This window comes from Neopelma chrysocephalum, unplaced genomic scaffold (genome assembly GCF_003984885.1).
Source record: "Neopelma chrysocephalum unplaced genomic scaffold, ASM398488v2 Primary Assembly neopelma1_59, whole genome shotgun sequence".
NCBI classification, from domain to species: Eukaryota; Metazoa; Chordata; class Aves; order Passeriformes; family Pipridae; genus Neopelma; species Neopelma chrysocephalum.
In genome coordinates, this window is record NW_020897714.1 from 8,648,299 (window position 1) to 8,669,144 (window position 20,846).

Genomic DNA, 20,846 nt, shown 5'->3' on the forward strand with positions numbered 1-20,846 from the left:
TTCACTGAAAGTTTTTGGTCAGATTTTCTCCCTTTCTCATAGCTATTCATTTTGACCATTCTGCCCATAGACACCAGGCAATTGTTAAATTTGAATATGTTGTAGCTTTGTCTCTGCAGAAATATGAACTTGTCAGTCTTCTGTGTCCAAACTGTACCAATTTCGCATATTTAAATGATTGTCGTTGGGATTTGATTTGCTACAGTCTGCTTCTGGAATAGTTTTTTTTTTAAGTGAAAATTGTTTGAATCATCATCATGGCTAGGCTTCGCGAACAAAGATTTGGGAAGGGCTCTACCCACGTTTGTTGCAAGCACGTTGGTGGCTAAAAAGGCCAATACGAGATAGACATGTCCAGTTGCAAAAGGCACAGCAGAAAGACTCCTTAGATGGTATATTCTGCAAGGCTTGATTCTTTCTGCGTTGTTTTTTCTCCTCAAGGGTGATCCTGCGTGCTTTCTCAAAAGCATCAGCAGCATTATAGATGGTGTGTCTCCAGGCCTCCCGATTGGAGGCCAGAGTAGACCAGTTATGGTGGTCAATATGGCCAAAGCTGAGATGTTGTTTCAGGGAGTCCTTGTATCTTTTCTTCGGGGCTCCTCTCTTGTGGCAGCCGGTGACAAGTTCACCATAAAACAGGATCTTAGGGAGGCGGTGGTCCTTCATCCTGGAGACGTGTCTTGCCCAGCGCAGCTGTGTTCTCAGCAACATGGCCTCAATACTCTGGAATAGTTTTTTTAGTGAAAATTGTTTGAATCAACCACTCAGTGGTTATCAGCATAAGAGTAATCACTGAGAAGAGATAAGTTAGTGGGTTGTAGGTAATTGTTATAGTTAAAGAATGTGATGCATTTTATTTGTTGCATGCCTTTACAGTTTATTTATATAGATTTCTTAACATATACAACCACTTAAGAGAGGAGGTGTAGTAAAAAGGATAATGTTGTATATTTATCATTAATTGAAATGGTAAGGAGGGGAAAAATGGTAAAGAGACATTATCTTTTAATAATGAGGGCATAGAATTAGTCCAGATTTATTAAATAAAGGAATGAAACCCAAAACATACTGTAATCTAATAATAGGGAACTCCTGAAGCAGGGAATCAAAGATCCCTTTAAGACATGAAAATAAAATAAAAATTTATTATTTTTAAAAGCGTGGTCAGAAAGGAAGCAGAAAGAGTGATCTTCAGACCACCAAATTATATGACCAGTACCTGAAGTAACCTTTCAGAATAGCTGGAATATGATCCTTTTGTCTCTCAGAAGTTCAAAGGGCTTGGAAGACCTTGTTCACCAATATAAGGCTGTACAAAGTCCTGTTTACACAAACTACACAGTAAGGTATCCAAAGTTAGGATAATTTCTCAGGGTACAATTTGAAATATTTTATGAATGGGAGAAAGACAGTCCAGTTTTATAAATTAGACATTTTCTAAAGAATGAACCCCAGGCTCTTTGCTTCTGAAATAAGAACCTGAATGACTGAGCCCTGTAAGTCAAGCCAAGTTCTTCAGCAGTATTTACTTAGTGTGTGGGAGTGATTTACTTCTCTCATTTATCAGAATATATTGAAAGAACATGTGGTAAAAAACCTCAAGAACTTATAAGAAAAATAAGTCATATACAGGTTGAGTTTGAACCAAAGTCTAAATTTTGTTTTTATGAAAGAAAACTGAATTCTGCCTTAGGTACTAGAGACACCAGTTGGCAACTAATTGTCACCCCTCTTCATTCCAACCATTACTTTAGTTTCCAAATTATTCCATTACATCAAAAATAAAACTGCTTAATTGAAGAAATAAATACATGTAGGATTCACTTTTTTAACCCCAAATTTTAATGAAAACTTCCCTATTTCAGTTCGACTCAGTGACAGCAAGTTTGACAGAATCAGGCACCTACATCTGGACATAAAATACTCAATTAGGCAAAATAGCACACAAAGCTGTTCATGTTCTTTATGCCTTTAAGTACCTTAGGTATATATTTTTTCAAAGTTTGGCAGTCTTTTGTAATAACTTGGATCTATTAACAATGTTGAAATAAAATTACAGGAATTTGAGAAGCAGAGGATGCATCTTATTTACAGAAAAAAATCAAACCCACAATAAAACCCCCACAACCCACAAATACTGTTGATCCAATTTGTTTAAAATAAAACAGTACAACACAGCATCTCCAAAGGTGTTTTGAGTATGACTGCTCTGCAGGTAGCAGTTCTGATATACCACTTGAAAACACAGTCTGTAGGACACTTTAAAAGAGACTTTGCGAGAGTTATCAAAAGTAAACTGATTTTATCAGTGCACTATATGACTTTGCTCATTCATGCAGGCTGCGTTAGAGAAGGAATGGCTAACTCTAGATTCCGCCCGTTTCCCTTCAAAAACACTCCTGCTCTCAAACCAGCTGCACTGGCCAAAGGTAACATGTCACAGAAACATCTTAGTCTTCAGTCTTTATTCATTCCTTAAGGATATGCTATTCTGGGGTGATTAATACGACAATCTAGTGACTTGAAAAACACAATTACTTTTAGAAGTCTCAGACTTCCTCCTCATCTCCAGATGCAATTTTTCTTTTAGATTTTCTTTCATTTGCCTAGTTTTTCTTTATTTTGGATTTATTTCAACACTTTACTTCACAGTAGCAGAAAAAAAGATGATGTGCTTCATCTGCACATTTGGCAATGGATTAAAAATTGCTAGTTGACAAACTACTTTAAAAGTACTACAATCTGCACTATATGACAACAGCTGAATGTTTTCAGAACAGCTAAAGGTCATCGAACTGTAATGTCTGCTAGTTATTTGATAAACTTTGAAGTTTTAGCTTTTTGTTTTGGTAGGGTTTTCTATTCTTGTTACAAGCACAGTATTACTAGTGTTTTATTTACTATAATTAAGACCAAGGGGTCTTATAAATGTATAATTCATTATGTTTGGGGACATTAAGTGTAACTAAATGTAACTAAGTGTAACCTTTTTGTCCTAGTTAGTTGAAAGTAAGGTCTGTAATGGGCATATCACCATTAAGAATCATTTCAGTTATAGCAATAGCCTCTGCAAACTCCAGTGCAGGTTTTCCTGCACATTTTAAACTCAAGCTTACAGGGACCGTCAGCTGCATCCTTTTCTTTGTCTTACTTAGGAGTTTTCTAGGCCTTCAGATTCCAGTGAACATTCAAATAGTTTGCCATTGTCACCCCAAGAAGTTTGGCAGTGTGCTAACAGACCACATTCATACTCAGCAGAAAATATCCATTTTCATAGCAAGTAAGTTAAATAATGTATTTTTTTAATTATATTTAGTTCATTTGGGTTTGACAAAAGTTAAAAAGAGAAAAAGAGGCTATTTTCTGATGCTTTTGCTACTTTTGGTTAATGTGATATTACTGGTGTTAAAATGTTTTACTTGCTAAAACTAAATATATTAAATTCATTTATTTTTCATTGATTAAGGATTAAGAATATAAGAATATATATGTTTAGTTTTATTTATCTAGGTTTGACTAGAAATCATAAAACTTCTATTTTTTCACATATATGACAAGATATATGTTGAAATAGAGATTTTGAAGACTAGATAAAGATTAAAAGAGATTTCTTGTACAGCTGTGTTCTGTGAAAGGACTGAAATATGCCTCAAGTAATTGAAATATAAACATTTCAAATTGATGGCAGACTTTTATTACTTTCCAAGATAAAACCTCCATGGAATATTAAAAGAGATTTTTTTTTATTATTATTTCCAAGCTTCAAAAGTGCCTTTAAAAGGCACAAACAAGTTGCAGAATAACAAAGACTGTAAACTAGTCACCCGAGACCCTTACTTATTTACCTACTTTTCAGTACTGCTCTTATACTTTGTTTCCAGGTCAGGGACAGGAATAATGTCACAGCTTTCTGACTGGAAAGAAAAAAAGAAATTTTTATTTATGTCTGAAAAAGAAGAGAAAATTTCAGAAGAATGGTACGTTAAGCTATTTTGCTTACCTAGTGATTTCTGGAATAGTTATAGTATACTTGGCTGCTGGTGCTTGCTTTTTCTAAGTTCCTCCTTTCAAGAATATCTGTTTTCTACCAAAGTAAAAATTATTGTAATTACTTTTACAACTGCCTGGGAAACCATTTTAATAAGTTGCAATAAGGTAATGATAAGAATTACAGCTATCTCTGTAATTCAGAAAGTTTCATGCCATGCATAAGTACTGCACACTGGTATTCTTTTTGAAAAGTGTATTATACAATAATATGCAGCTGGTGTAACATAATACATGTGAAATATTTAGTAAGTTATTTTCTTTCCCTAGGGGTTTTAAGGATATTTCTACTGCACAGCTAATGCTGAAGAGGGCCCATAAAATGAAGCCTAAAAAATATAGTAATAAAAGTTTAGGTAAGTCAAGAGTTAAAATAATGGTTATATTGGTGTAATTTTTCCATTCTTAAATCTCAAAGTAGTGTCTCTTAAAAAGTTTGCTTGTACAACATTAAACATTAATATGAATAAAGCTGGAGTGTGATTCACTAAAAACAGTTTAAACCAATTTGTTCTAATGATAAAATACTCAGATTTTAAAAAACATTCTACTGGATTTTGAAGTTGAATATTTGACAGCTATGCAAAACATAAATTTTGTTTCTTCCTGTTTATGTATCTCTTTTTCTAGATGTGAAATTTATATTTCTGCATTTTATGCTTCTTGTATTTTCCTCTTGGGAAATCTTAGGTTAAAATTATTGACTTATGCAAGAACTATTTATGAAAATGACAGTTTGACACATATGAAATAAAATCATATTTCTTAAATATTCAATGTGGAAATAGATAAATCTTATCTAGCTTCTCTGTCAGTGTCTTCTGGTTCTTCTCTATACTTCTTATGTCAATGAACTTTTCTTGGAATCATTAATTGTTAGTATGATGTGCTAATATAAATGTTACTGGAATATATTAATAAAAATATTAGTCAGATATTGCTAGTATAAGAAACATTTAAATATATAAGAGCCTGTTTGACAATAGGACCTAACATTAAGGGTCTTTGGAAAATGTACCCTTATTTACATGTATTTTGTATCACAAGCTACAGTTAATTTTCCTCTTTTGCATAACTTTGCAAAACTCTTCTGTATGAAGTTTTGAAATTACTTTTGGATGTTGCTTTTGGAAGGAAAAAAGTTCAGCCTATGGATATAGTTCAACAAAGTGTTTCTCTGTATAATTTTTTCTACTTTAAATACCATGCCTACGACTAAGACTAAATATGACAAAAAAGATCTGTAATAAAAAAAAAATAAAAGAGGAGAGAGAAAAAAACCCATGTAATCAACAAACCATTCTTTGTGGAAAAGAGAATATATGGATAAGAGGTTAAAGTTATTATATTTAAATATTGATAGCTTTCCATGGTACCCTACCATGTTACCTTATTAAAAGAAAAAAATAGTAATAAGTATCTTATGTGCAACTGAAGGTTTTTTTACATATATTCCATTTTGTGGCCTCTGTATAATTTTTCAATGAATAGAGCTTATTAGGTTATATCTTCTTTTCTCCATATGCTCTCTGTTTTATGTTAGTAGGAATTAATACAGTCATAAATGTCTGATTGAGCATATCAAATTTGCTATCCTATTTTTGTTGTAGTTCTAATGGATTTTTTGGATATGTTTATATTCACTTTGTTCAGATTGTTCAATATGGTGTATGGGTGAGCTTTTTAATGTATCACTTGGAATATTCTCAAGGTATATCACTAGTTTTAAAAAAAAATAAAATAACGTTTGCCCAATGTTTTTACAGTTTCAAATTTTCTCTTCCTGAAACTACCTCATATAGAATGTTTTTGTTTTTCTGAGTATTATGTCAAGTACAAAAATAACCTGTATATATAATTTGTCTATATGGAGTTCTCTGTCAGTCATTTAAATCACAGGGGTTTTTTCAGATGGGCAGGAAGAATAGTTTTTAGAGCCAAAAAATATGACTGAAAATATTCCACTCCATCCCAAAGATTATCAAGCCACCTATTCTTTGTCATACATCACACTGTGTCAGTGCTTCCGTGGTCAGTAAGGACCAAATGGATATTATCAATTAAAACAAGGATTTTTATATTAAGCTGATCTTAGAACTCAGATGTTGCACTAAAACAATGATCCAAATCAAATATTCCTCATGTGAAAAGAATCTCCACAAACGTAATTATCTTTTACATTAGCTACAGCCTCTTAAGTGGTGACAGTAAGTCCGGGTCTTTTTGAGGGTCTGGTTGAACAGAGGGGCTTTACAGCATTTAAATTAGACTAGATATACCTTATCCTGAGGCTAGCCAGCTCCAGATCAGGAATCTGTAACCAGACCCATTAGGCTGCCAGTATCTTTCTTGGATCTCTGCATGGTACAGCTCGCGGTAGATTACTTGTAGCAAGTCCAGTATAAATAGGGAGAGAGTTCACAATGTTAGGCAATTGCTGTAGTTTAACCATACCGAAGTAGGAACTCCATAGAGTTCCTTTATTCCTTCTAATATTTAAAAGCAGATTGAAGTTGATCTGAATAAGTATATGTCAACATTGTCTTTTAATGTTTCCATAGAAATTACCATCCTATTGCCTTCATCTTCACTGAAATGAGGTTCATTTATCTTGTACTTACTGAAGTTGCATATGAAATGTTGTAGTTTTAGCATTATTATTTCTGTTCTTTCTTTTGAATTTCCAGGTCTTCTGTGTTATAATTGCAACTGTTTCCTTTTTAGCTTTCTGATTTAGAATAGTTGAAGGTATGCTAACTATGATAAAATAATTTTGTTAATGGTAAAGTTTCATACTCACTAGAAAGTAACTAACCAGCATCCACTTAAAAGTGGATATTATAAGGTATAAAGAAGCAATTTTTCATGTTATATTCATTTAGTACTACACATCTGACTCAGAAGCAAAACTTTAAGTTCTGAGAAAAAGCAAAGCAACAACAACTGTAAAGGTTCTAGATATAAATAAATTATAAGCTATTAACAAATAAACTGATAGCTTTTATGATGAGATTTCAGCATAATCCCAAGCATCTTTTATGTGCTATTGATCGTTCTGCGGTAAGGATCTGATTACTTGTGGGTAATGATAAGGTATTGATGGATTTTCTAGGAACAAATTAGCTGTCAGAGTATGTTGTCTGCTTCCACATGCTATCAAACTCCTTTGCCTTAAACCTGAGATTCACAAATGCAAAGTGTTAAATCAGCTTGCATTCAGAAAGTTTTACAGTTGCTCTTTAATGTTGTCAAGATGTCTGCTGGATTGGAACTTCAACTGGACAGCCATGAACAGCTTTGATTCTTAACATAGGTGTGGGAATTTATTCCTTTTCATTTAACATCTAAAACATTTGTCTTCTTCTAGTGCAACAGTGATGGGAGTCATTTGATAATTATAGAAATCCGCATCTGAGCTAGTCATCTAGATTGTTTTATGAAGTTTCCTCTTAAAACATAATTAAAAAACAGGCTACTTGAGTCTCACTGTTAAAGCACTTATAGTTCTCCATTGCCTAGATACAAAACCTAGAGTGACTTGCTGAAGGACAGAGTTAAAATGTAGATATGTAGAAGTAACTGAGAAGTGTCTTACCTCATATGTCTGGCCACATACTTTCTCAGTAGAGAAAAAAAAAGGAAAATACTAGCAAGTGCACTGAATCCTGTGGTTTGTGTTACAAGGAAGAGCTTAAAGTAGCATAAGCTTATAATAGGGAGTGATTCAGTTAAGGCTTATATTGCAGCAGACCAGTCCCACCAACTAATGGCCTTAAGGTCTGTTATGCCCTAATCCACTACAGTTATGTATGCTTGTTTATGTAGTTAAATAAAGTTGGGACCTATATTTTAATAATACCAAATGTATGCTATTTTTACTATACAGTAAGATAATACAAAAAGTGCGGGCAAGAAACCAGAAAATTTTCAGCCGAGTAAAACTGGCATAATGTCAGAAATATTTCTGTTTATCATGGGTGCATAAAATTCTATACAAATTCTAATTCAAAATCTAAATAAAGCAGTCATTAATGCACCTCACTGTGCTTTAACATTAAGTGTCTGTGACTCATAACAATCCTAGTTTCCTAAAGATGTCTTGGCACAGCAGTACAGAATTTCTTGCTTAACTTGGAATTTCCTTGTTTCTGTGAATTTTATATTAGCCGCTGAAAGTTCACTTCTTTTTCTTTTAAGATGGCTGAAAGCCATGACTTACTTTCAGCTTGTCTCTCTTACACTGCTGTAGTACTTCTTGTTTAACCTTTTCCTCTCCAAGAAAATAGTTTCTTGTCAGTGCATCAGGCCCACCCAGCATAGGTTTAGAAAAGGCAGGTCCTGCTTGACCAACCTGATCTCCTTCTATGACCAGGTAACCTGCCTGGTGGATAAGGGAAAGGCTGCAGTAGTAGTCTACCTGGAGTTCAGTAATGTCTTTGATACTCTCTCCCACAGCATTCTCCTGGAGAAGCTGGTTGCCCATGGCTTGGACAGGTGCACCCTTTGCTGGATTAAAAACTGGCTCAATGACTGGGCTCAGGGAGTGGTGGTGAACAGTGCCACATCCAGTTGGCTGGACAGTCACTGGTGATGTCCCCCAGGGATCAATGTTGGGCCTAGTCATGTTTAATATCTTTATTGATGATCTGGATGAAGGGATCACAGGCACCCTCACTAAGTTCACAGACGACATTAAGTTGGGTTAGAGTGTTGATCTCCTGGAGGGTAGGAAGACTGCAGAGGGATCTGGACAGGCTGGATCGATGGGCCGAGGCCAGTGGTATGGGTTTCAAAAAGGCCAAGTGCCAGGTCCTGCACTTGGGTCACCACAACCTATGCAGAGCAATAGGCTTGGGGAAGAGTGGCTGGAAAGCTGCCCAGCAGAAAAGGCTCTGCGGATGCTGGTCGACAGCCAGCTGAACATAAGCCAGCTGTGTGCCCAGGTGGCCAAGAAGGCCAAGGGCATCCTGCCCTGTATCAAGAATAGTGTGGTCAGGAGGACCAGGGAAGTGATTGTCTTTTACTACAGGAAAGACAGCGAGGTGCTGGAGCATGTCCAGAGAAGGGCAACAAAACTGGTGAAGAGCCTAGAGAGTAAGTCATATGAGGAGAGGCTGAGGGAGATGGGGTTATTTAACCTGGAGAAAAGGAGTCTCAGGAGAGACCTTATTGGTCTCTACAACTACCTAAAAGGAGGTTGTAGCCAGGTGGGGGTCAGCCTCTTCTCCCAGACAACAAGTGACAGGCAAGAGGAAATGGCCTCAAGTGTTGCCAGGGGAGGCTTAGGCTGGACATCAGGAAAAGTTTTTTCACTGGAAAAACATTGGAGCAGGCTGCACAGGGATTTGGAGGAGTCACCATCCCTTGAAGTATTCAAGGAATGACTGGATGTGGTACTCTAGTGCTATGCTTTAGTTGGCATGTTGGTGTTCAGTCAAAGGTTGCACTTGATGATTTTGGATGTCTTTTCCAACCTTAATGATTCTATGATTCTATGGTAATTCTTGATGCACATAGGTAGGAGGAAAAAAAAAGGAAGGTAAAAAGCAGCTGAAGTGGGTCTTGTTCGCTAGAAGCAGAGCACTATAAAAAAGATATGTCATAGAGGTCAGCAAATATTTTTTAGTTTGTGTTTAGAATTTCAGACAGCAGTGCAATCCCAATTAAAAAATGAAATAAAGAAAAACCAATCAAAAACTTAACCCACCTCCCTCAAAACCTGCAAGCCCAAAACAGATGATCTGACTTAACAACAGTCAGGATAAAAATTTGGGGTATATTATTAATCCTTGTTACACATTACATAAATGACCATTGTTGTATATTTTCTTAGTAGCAGAAAGAAAGCTACTTTTGTTGTGACTCTCTATTCCACGTAGCAGTATCATCTGAGAACTCCAGCTAATCTATGGCTGTGTTGTGTGCTACTTTGATTTATCAACCCTTTAAAGTTGTCACAGTTGTACTTGTGTTTTCCTAGTTACAGATATTGCGCAACAAAATGAATGACAAACCTTTAATTTTTTCAGTTTCAATATTATCGAGACGTTGTTCAAAAATGTGGTGCCAGATCAGGCAGTAACTATTCCTTCCATATTGTTTCCATAACATTTCTTGTGTTTGTCCAACTTAACTTCTCTATTTGGAGGCAGACAAGCAATGTGCATTAAATTACCTCCCTGGTTTATAGATTGCCACCACAGATCATCATCTAATAAACCACATTTAAATCAGTATGCCAGAATCCAGTAAGATATTTGTATGATTTTGAACTGTTGGACTCTTTCACAGTTCTCTGTGTGAAATCTAAAACATTTGATTGCTTGTCATCAAAGCATACATGCAGATCATTTCCCTAGTTCACTCAGGGACTGAAAAGCACTAGTATTATGAAGTAATCTATGTAATATTGCCTACATTTTGGACTAAATAAAGAAAAGGACTCATTTTTAATAACAAAAGAGCTGTAGGCAATGGTTGAGGTGATCCAGGTAGGTACAAATTCGAGTAGTCTGGCACTGTGTTAAATCCCTGTAGATTATTTAAGTTATCTTGCAAAGATTCAAAGATAAATCTACTGATAGAAATCTCTTAGAAGAACAATTTCCATTATTTACCCCTCTTCCCGGTTCACAGACCTTCTTTATTGCTGATATCTTTGTGCACAGATAAATGTTTGGAAAATCGAGCTTGGCACTAATAACTTTGTGTGACTTCACCCAGAATCCATGGTATAACTGAACTTTGGACTTGTTGGTGTTTAGAATAGAATTGGGTGGGAGGTTGGATTAAGGAAAGATGACATGTTTAAAACCACTTGGAACAATGTCAGTAGACCCACATAGGAAAAAAATGTGTAATTTCAGGAATCATTTTAAAGTAATCTAAAATACTTTGGAATCTTCAATTGCATTTTGTCTTAAGAAGTTTTAAGTGATTTTGTCACTTTGTATTTGATCTTCTATTGAAGAAAGACACTGGTTTTTCTAACTGGCATAAAGCTGAAAGAAGTTAGAAGTCTTTTTATCAACACTGTATGCTAAGTGTTGGGAAAATTACAATCATAAAAAATTTTATCCTGTACATTTTTATCCATGTGTAGGACTTGTATGACCATGTATCTTACAACTATAGAAAAGACAATACTAATTCATACTTTACTTAAAATATTTTTTGTAACTTCTATTATCTAAAATTTCAGAGAGAACTTTTATATACAATGTATTACTATTTCAAGGTATTTTTATCACAAATCTTTCTGTGATTCACTGCACCAAATATTTACTACCCTGAAGAACACTAGTCTGCTACTGATTTGTTTTTTGGTTGGAAGACATGCCAAAGTAAGGCTACTTTATCCATTTACACAAAGTGAAAGTATCTACAAACCTGGTAATCCAGTTTGTGAATGAAGTGATCTCATTATCAGAATCATTCTAATGATCTGCCTTTAAAACTAATGAAGCTAATAATTATTTTTTGTGCTTCCTGGATCGTTTCATTGAATTTAGCTAGTAAAAGTGAGTTAAGGTTACTTTAAATATGACAACCTTTGGGTTAATCTGAAAGCTATAACCATCCTACAACAAAATGAGAGAGGTTCTTCATATACAATTTGAGGTAACAAAGTGTAAGGTATCCCTGATTCTGTCTTGGGAACAAGTCATGGCCTAAATTATTTCCCTCCCCATTTGCCACAATTTCTTCATTAGTCAGGTTTGTTGTTTTGTGAGAGGTTAGCACCATTAAGAATATTCTGTCAACCACATGCTGCTGCAGTGTAGGCTGACCAAGAACACCATAACATTCGGATGAGTTTTGTCCAATACATTATCTCTTGAAGTGCCACACCCCATTAGACAACTTCTCTGGGCTTAGAAGGCAAACTTACATACAATATGTCTGCTTGTGTCAAGACAGCATTCTCTGGAAAAAGTTGAGCTTCTAGAATCCTGTTCTGTTAGTTTGTAATTGAATTGTCTACTACAAATATAGAGTTCTAATCAAAAGCAGATTTACAAATGGTTGTTAAAATTCATAAGAATTTGCCTACCAACTTAACATGACATTCTGATCCTTTATTTCTAGAAATAAGAAAACAAACAAACAAACAAGCTACTTACTTTGCTGCATTATTATAGATGCTCTTATAAACTCTCTAAATAAACACTAAAAAGGTCACGTAACAGGCTCAAAATGAAACACCAGACATAAGTAGTCATTTAAATCTATTTTGTCTGAATGCTCTTTGAATCTTTCCATAACCTCTGTTTTCCTGCTCTGTCTGTTCTGGCAGTGTCTCACATATTCATTTCTGCTATACTTGTATTCTTTGTGAAAATTTAGATCCTTCCCTTGCCATATCCACCTTCCTGATAAGCTCCACTGCTTTTTTTCTCCTTGTGATTAATTTCTACCCTTTTAAGACAATTTGTAGTCACCTTTGTAGACAAACTTCTGTGTCATCGTTTCTCAGATATTGTCGAGAGCGGATATATCTGCTTGGGCTATTGTCTTCTTTCAACCATGTCAAACATATTTCTTTTAGTTTTTCTTTGGCTTTCTCTTACTCGTGTTATTATTCTCAGTGGCATACATACAAAACCCTATATGCTTTTACTCGTCATTGTGCATCTGCTTTTGTTTCTATATTCTTTTCAGTCCCTTTTTCTTTTTAATAACTGGCAGTTTATTCTGCACTGTGCTCAGAATTTTCACATTCCTTCTTATGCACTGTTTCCCTTAAGCTCCTACTTTCCTCCTGTGCCAAGCAAACAGTTCTTAGTTCACTTCAGAAATAATGCATGAGAATCACTTCTCTTGACTTGTGGGTTTTACATTGGTTTACCTTCTGTTAATTAAACTTTATATTTTTCTTCCAGTGTAGAACATATCTTATCTAGATTTGTATACAATTCTGTGCTCATCTTTGCTTCTTTGCAAAGTTTTCAAAATAACAGTTAAGAAACTAATCAAGATTTCATATTTTGGCATATAGATGAATCTATAGACTTCTGGAGTATCTTTTTATTTCAGTTAGGATGGGACATGGAAGAAGACTAGATTATTATCTACAAGTTGAGCCTGAAAAAATAAACTGCCTCCTTAATATTTTTTAGATTTATATGTCTTGATTTAGACTGCTGAATAACTCTGGACCAAAGCTTTTGGAAATATGGCTTGGCATGCATCCTGTTAATATTTTTGCTTTAATTTCAAGCTTTAAAACTAGATTTTTTTAAAATATATTTTCTACAAATGTATGCTTTAGAGTTTATTTTTAATTTGGAGATGAGCAAACTAAAAGATCAAGAGTGTTAAAATACTGCACAATAGTGACTTTGATTCTCAGTTGCATGTGTATTTATATTGCTTTGTTTGGAAAGTGTAATCCTTTGTGAATATATAACCTACTTTTTAAGATATTTTCATTTATTAAGTGGCTAAAAGGTGAAAAATTGCTTGAAGGAATGAATGAGCCAGGTCTGACCTTTGATTTTAACTTGTTCTTGTCATCTAGACCCAGCTGTGCGCCTGGCGTTGTTCAAAAACAATGAAAATAAACATCTCCCTGTGAAATCACCAAGGAAGACACAGCCTATAAATGCTGGATACTTTGAAGGTATGAACAAGTATTTCACTTTATCCCTATGCATATAAGCGTATATATCTTGCAATATCTTTTAAGCACGCCTACTTGAAATGTAAAACAATATGCACAAATAGAAGAAAGCAGAAGTTTAATGTCCTTATCTGTTTCTGTGTATCTCAAGTTACAGCAGCAAAACACTTCAATTTCAATTCATTGTGGAGGGCAGAGGGTGCTCCTAGAGCTTAATTCATATGGAGCTGGAGCCTAACTTATTTATTTATCATTTTTATTATTAAATCTTCATCATAAAAAATGTCAAAGCATGTCACAGAGGTATAAAATACAAAGCTTTAGAATAAAATTTTATAAATGAAATATCCCTTCAAATTCTTCATTTCATTGCCACCTTTTCTCAAGCTAGCCATTAATTTCTGACAATCCTTAACATGTTTTTAAGAAGCTACTTTCATAGATATTCCCTAAAAACACACCATTTGACTTAAGACTAGGAAAGAAGCTTCAGCATGTAAATATAAAATTTGTTTTCAAAACATATTTAAATACTGATGTAGCTCTTTCACTGTTGAAATTCATGCTCAAACTGTCCTTGGTTTCTGTAAAAAGGCCCTTCTTGTAAGAAGATTATCATCTCCAGAGACATTATTTGTATACATACTGTTTTGATTCCTTTTGCAACTCAATAGTGTGCTCGGAAAGTCCTCACCTCTATCTTTTTATCTTTTTCAAAGACATAGTCATATGCTGCCTGATCTATTCTCAATTCTACAAAGTAAAGTTACAAATGATACTGTATTAATGTTCACTGCATGAGGATAAAAATTAGAACATGTCTGATACAGGTATGAAATCAATCTCAGTATACCTGAAGTGCGATTCAATCAATTAACCTAACTATACGAAAGCCCAGATTTGCCTAACATTCATGAGCCCATGCTCGTATTTGTTTAGAAACAAATCTTGGTGAATTCTGAAGAGGAAATATTTTTGCACTATTATTGCCTTGTATCCAAGCATGAATTTACCTTGACTATAGATATGCTGTGTATACTGTGGCTGATTGAGCATTCCCACTGTCTCGTGTACATTCCTGTGGCATATGCCTATATATGTCAGAATGTATCATATGCTGAAGAAACAGGACATGCAGACTGCCTGCAAAACACTGGATGTCCAAGTCTATAAATAGTAGTGTGAGTGTTCAAAACCATGTCAGAGATAAGCGTGTTTAAAAGTTCAGTACCCTAAAGTCAGTGTAGGTTTAGCCTAGCTTTCCTGCCTGGAGACATTTCCCTTCATTTTTTAAAAGCCAATGTATGCATACTGAAATTACTTCTTGAATCTATGGAGAGTAGGTAACGAGGCAGATCAGATATCAAAAGGCAAGCACATTAGTGGCATTCTTGATTATCTTTCATTTCAATGACCACTGTACTCCTTTGGCCAGCTAATAAACAGATTTTTTTCACCAGTCATGGATGCAATCTGCTGAACCTTCAATTCAGACAATACTATTCTGCTTGACCTAAGTATAAAATTGTCCTTCTACCAGAGGCATTGCTACTTCAGATGGTATGTCCAGAAAATACTAGGTTGTGAATTAGAAGCAGAGTGCAACACAGAGCATTTATGTATGTGAGATACCATCAGACAGAACTAGGAGTTTCTAAATTTAGATTTGGGTAACACTTTGGGTAACACTATCTACTATAGAGAAAAGCAGCTGCATGATAATTTTACAGAGGTGTGTTATCAGTTATTTCTTCCCTTGTATCCCATTTCCCCTCTCTCACCTTTTGAGCGTTTCTTCCTCTTTTGCATGGAATAGCTTTCTTTGGGTCTGTTCTGCAATGAGAGTTCTTTCTGTAATAAGGTAGAATGTTTTCACTCTGTATCCAGAAATCTTGTGGATACCATATATTAAGAGAGAACACAGACCTGTCCTTTGCATGGTGGAAATAAACTTCCTCCATTCAAGCCCCTTAACCTTCACCAACTGGTAGTGAGTCCTTGGGTAGAAAATTTGAAGTCCAATCCATCTCCTTCATAAACAACTAAATAAAAAAAAATTAAAAAGGCACATTCTATATATTCCTTCTTTATTTCTTTAAATTGGGAAATAGGGGGGGAAGTCACATGATCAACAGCAAACCAGCAAGTACACATGTGTTATCTGTTAAATAACAGAATCTCTGCTTTTGAAAGGGGATGCCCTAGGAAGTGAAACAATTAGAACAGTTTTAGATTTTCAAACTGGAACCCATCATGGTAATGAATATTTAAGAAGTAATCTAGTTAAAATGTATGATGAATTTCTTTTGTCTTTGTTGTGTCTTTAGTTTTTGTGTAAAAGTACAAATAAGCCAAAAAGGAAGAAAAAGACATGAGGTATAAAACTAAAGAGTGAAAAGGAATGAGTTTAATATCTGATGCTTGTGTATTCCTGAAATTATTATTCTGTTATAGTTTGCCTTCTCATTTTCCTCTTACAGAAGTTTTGGTAAGCTGATATGCAAAATGTTGGTAAAAAATTTCAAAAATTTGTGCATAACTTTAATCCCATAGGATAATTCACATATCTCTAATTTGACATACACATTGTAGGAAAATAGATTTTAAAAAGTTGAGCAACATCATAAACTTTTACTAAATCTTGGAAGAGTCATCATGCTTTACTCACTGATACGAGAAAAATGCCCACAAGGGACCATTATTGCACATTTGTATCACAATAGCACATGAAAGTTAGTCAGAGACAAGCCCCTTTGTATTACACACTTCATCAACAGCATGAGGAAACATTGTTCTGACAGACAAGAGCTTACCATTTAAAAATACAAGGAACACGTGAAGGCACAAACCATGGGAATGTAATTCACTGCGTATTAGTGGATATGTACATGTGTATACATGTGTCTGTGTCAATACATATACATGCAATACATGTGTTTCTGGTCACACGAATACATAAGCAAATACCATGAGTATAAGTAGGTATAATAATTCAATAAGCATAGCACTTATGCCTTTTTATTTGTGTATTTTGAAAGGAAAGTAAATTATGAACAATTACTCTCTGTGTAATTACTAGTATCGAAATGCATTTTGTAATCCTAACACATTCTATCAGATGCTGTTTCAGATTTTTTAAAATTAATTTAATGCATGTGGTCATTGTATAATAGAGATTCATTACAACTATTTAAATAAGTAATATATTTGAGTCATGATTTTATATTGTGACATTAACTTGAGGTTGTAAAGTAAGCCACAGAATATGCAAGTGTAAATATGTATTTACTGTTTCTTGTAACAAACTATACCCTGATCAAAAACCTGAAGACAGATGAAAGCCTGACTTGATGTACTTTCACATCTCATAATTTGTGGGATGTTTTCTGGGATTATGTATGTTACAGTGCTTTCTTTGGTATGTTTCCATCTTGATTGTTGAGTTTCAGTTAGTTCCAGGTAGATGGCAAAGAAAATATGCCTGCTTTAATGAATATTCTGTTTTAATGAATATTCTTGGAGATTTTTTGTGGTTTTTAGATGGTGACATTTCAAAGATCTCAAACTCCTGGAAACTTTATAAGGAACACAGATAATTGTCATAATTTCCTATTCTGCATCAAAACTTATTTTTTAGAAAGCTTTATGACTGCTTCTCCTCTTTTTGTCTGGAGGCTATTCCAGTTACTAATTTAACGTAAAATAGTCTTGACAATTTTGGATAAAGTAGATCAGGAATTGAAGGAAGAATCTATCCTTGACTCCTTCTCTTGGGCAGTTCCAATTAGTCCTGGCTGAACATGTAAGAGAGCATCTCTGCCATCTGTGGGTCTGTAATTACAAGATCTGTAATTTCATTTACACAGAGGAAGGATACTGATTTTTCCAGCCAACAGTGTGAATGCTTAGTCCCAGTACAGCAGCTCAAAACTAAAGAAGGAGCCCTAAGGCCTAACACATTGTTTTTGCTACGAGCTTTGGGAACAGTATATGTCTTTTTGGGTCCTCTTTGATCCAGCTGCCTCAGCAGTTTTGGTGGGTTATCCAAATAATTTTTTTTCAGTGGAATGGGAAGCTGGATTCCAATCTGCAGTAGATCAGCTGAGAGTCCGATCAAACTATCCAAGTATTATTTGGATATGATTCCCTTCATTTCACAGAATTTCATAGAATGTGATCTACTTAATTTTGTAGGTTAGTTGATTTATTGGCATGTATAGTATATCTATTTTTAGTCATATCCGTATACATCAGTGAAGTGGAGACAGTGTACAGTGACTTCACCCAGAAACGTGCACAATGATTTATGCCTGGAACTATTTTAAAAATATGTTGGACTGCATTGTCAATATATGTTTGCTGTAGTTTGGGAACCTGTAGTTCTAATTGGCAGTACTGTATTTCCTGTCATTTTATGCTCATTGGTGACTAAAGAAAACATAATGGATATAATGTTAAGACAGATTTCATCAATACAAATTTGATAATGAATAGGTTATGCTTTCTCAGGTGGCTTTTAATTACAGCAGTATTTATTCATTTCTGTTTAAATTGTCAGTAGAAATAACATTTATTTTTCAAGAATAAGAGGTAAAATGAGCTTGTGATTATGTCATATGATTGGAAGATAAATATCAAGGAATCTATTTAGTCATCTGTTTTCCAGCTGATAGTTCATAATTATGAAACTCCTTGTAGTCTAAAGTGAAAAAAATTGCAAAAAATTCTTATATATTATTATTACTAGCGATAATTAAAAATGCAAATGTGAGACTTCAGAAAGTGGCACTTTAAGGTTATCTTTTTAGTTAATTTTGTGAGTTCATTAAAATGTTGTTGCATAATGATCAACCTAGTTTCCTAGATTTTCTATATTACAAAATATGAATACATTGAAGAAAAGGTATATGTGGTATTTAATAAATTTATGTTGATTCAAATCACTGATGCTTTTAAATATCTGCATGACAGTTAAGAGAAGTTACTGAGACTGTAATGCTAATACTCATCTTTTTACAGGCTTTAAATGTTTTGATGTTTGTTATTTAAGAGCATTTAAAAAGACAATGAACTATAACTAATAATTTGTGTTACTGTTTTCACCTTTTAGAAATTATCTATTTTCAATGGCATCAACTCCCAGGAATAGCATTGTTTGTAAACATCCATTTCTAAATTAAGTCATCTTTTTTTGAACTGTAATCTGTAAAGGATTAATAACCACATTTGAAATCTGGCTTGCTGCAATTCTATGACTTGAATTGCCATATTTACATTAAAATGTAATTATTACATATCTCCCAGACTTTAAATTTGTATGCCACATTAGGGAAGAAGTTTCTAAACCATGCAGCACTGACAAAAATGACAGAATAATGCATATAAGATATGTTCTGACATGTGATGAAAATGTGTTACAGGAACCTGTATTGTGGAAGGGATCTGTCTTTTAAAATCAGAATTCTGTGGCTTTGTTTCTTATTATTTTGTTTGAGCTCGCACAACAGAACTCTTGCATTGAAATATTTTCTCATTTTAAAGAATTAATGGCTCTCCACCAGCCCTTAAACATGTAAAATGAGTAGGTTACTTGTGTCCAGTACATCCAAAAAGAGCCAGGATAAAATAAACATAAGGAGTTGGATATCTTGGAAAAAATCTGTCATGGGTTTGGGTTAATCATCTCCAGAAGAAATTCAACTTGATGCCTGAAATGTAAGACTTCTTGGAGAAAGCAGTAAAGCCTGAGGCAGTGTTGATCTGAAGGACTGCTCTCCATGGGTCAGAGCTGCTCTGCTGGCAGAGTGCAAACCCAGTTCACAACAGCGGTACACTGAAAAGTTGTAAAAGACTGCAGGGGCCTTACAGTGCACGCACTCAAGCTTTGGTTACATACTTCTAGTGGCCCAGTTTCTTATTATAAAATAAAATTGAAAAATAAAATCTGTGCCTAATTTTCTAGCCTCCTGTCCATCAATGATAGTGTAGGATTTTTTCAGTATTTGTGGAATGAAGCGATCCTGAAATTATGTTAAAAATAAATATGTAAAACATCATTTATGTGCGTTTATGCAGTGCATTTCAGTGTCTGAATATTTATAAATGCTCTAGCCATATAGCATTTTTATTAATATTCTTGCTTTTCACATTCAATTACAAAACCTAAGCAAAGCAAAACAAAACAAAAAGAAAAGAATTATCTATTCGCTTCAAGTACCTTCCTGAACAGGAGGTACTTGCCATGTATACATCCCAACTTACTATTATAAATTTTCACTGTGATTCTACTCTTCAGCGTTCCTGAATTCATATGTTAAAGGTTTCTGACCACATATTTCACCTGCCTGTGTACTATCTCTTTGTTCTTGACTCTGCTATTTTGCAGACTGTTGTAAGTTGTGGTGTTACAAGGATTCTTTTAGTGCATCAGATTTAAATATGGTCTCTAAGCTAGCAAGCACGATTTTCCAGCAAACTTGCAAATCTAGGATTTTATACCATGTATAGGGAGTTACCTGTCCCTTCATAACATGGTAATTTACCAGTTTTTACCAGCCTAAAAGGAACTGGACTTAAGAAAAAAAAATCTTACTGTTCTTTTGTTAATAACTACCCAGTGATGACATCAGTAGGAATGAGATTTCACCCAAAATGTCATCAGAATTGAAAACTATTTTTTCTCCTTGTTGAATAAGATGACATAATGGTTCGGATAGTTTTATTTTCATCTCCTGAGATTCTGCCTTTCTTTTTTCTCCTTTCCTTGTTATTTTATGTCCAAAATCTATGTAGTGTAGATATCTGCATCTCAGCCAATGTACAGGTAAGCAAGTTGATGCCACAATCAGATCCACAGCTTTTAATACTGCATAAGGCAATCATTTCAGATTAATAGATCCCGGAGTACCGAAGCATTTCAAATCCTTTTTCATTTGACCATTCAGTGACCTGATAACTATTTCCTGTCCCTAAGTAAGGTCGTGACCCAGGTCTTAGAGTGCAAAAGACAGATAATTTTAGCAACAAGTTAAATCCAAAAGGATTTGGTTGGAGGGGGTAAGGGAGAATAGGTTTGACTAAATTCCTCTAAAATAAAGTGTTACTGCATTTGGATTTAGCATGTCTAGTTAAAAGTAATTGTTGAATTTGTTGCTGTCTTTTTGGATGCCTGGGGACT

The 20,846-nt window shown here is 34.5% G+C and overlaps 1 protein-coding gene across 10 annotated transcripts in view; it reads left to right on the top strand.

The window, feature by feature from the left end:
- LRRIQ1 (leucine rich repeats and IQ motif containing 1) overlaps positions 1–20,846 on the top strand; it is a 113,171-nt gene that overhangs the window by 52,601 nt on the left and 39,724 nt on the right. For 6 of the 10 annotated variants that reach the window (XR_003533665.1, XR_003533666.1, XM_027679816.1 and 3 more), the window contains 5 exons: positions 2,340–2,429; positions 3,156–3,280; positions 3,882–3,977; positions 4,318–4,403; positions 13,568–13,669. Coding sequence is in view for 8 of the 10 variants with exons in the window: in XM_027679816.1 (XP_027535617.1) it covers positions 2,340–2,429; positions 3,156–3,280; positions 3,882–3,977; positions 4,318–4,403; positions 13,568–13,669 (499 nt within the window). In the remaining 2 variants the exon portion in view is untranslated. The remainder of the gene's footprint in view (positions 1–2,339; positions 2,430–3,155; positions 3,281–3,881; positions 3,978–4,317; positions 4,404–13,567; positions 13,670–20,846) is intronic. The other 4 variants (XM_027679817.1, XM_027679819.1, XM_027679820.1 and 1 more) reach the window with 3 other exon arrangements.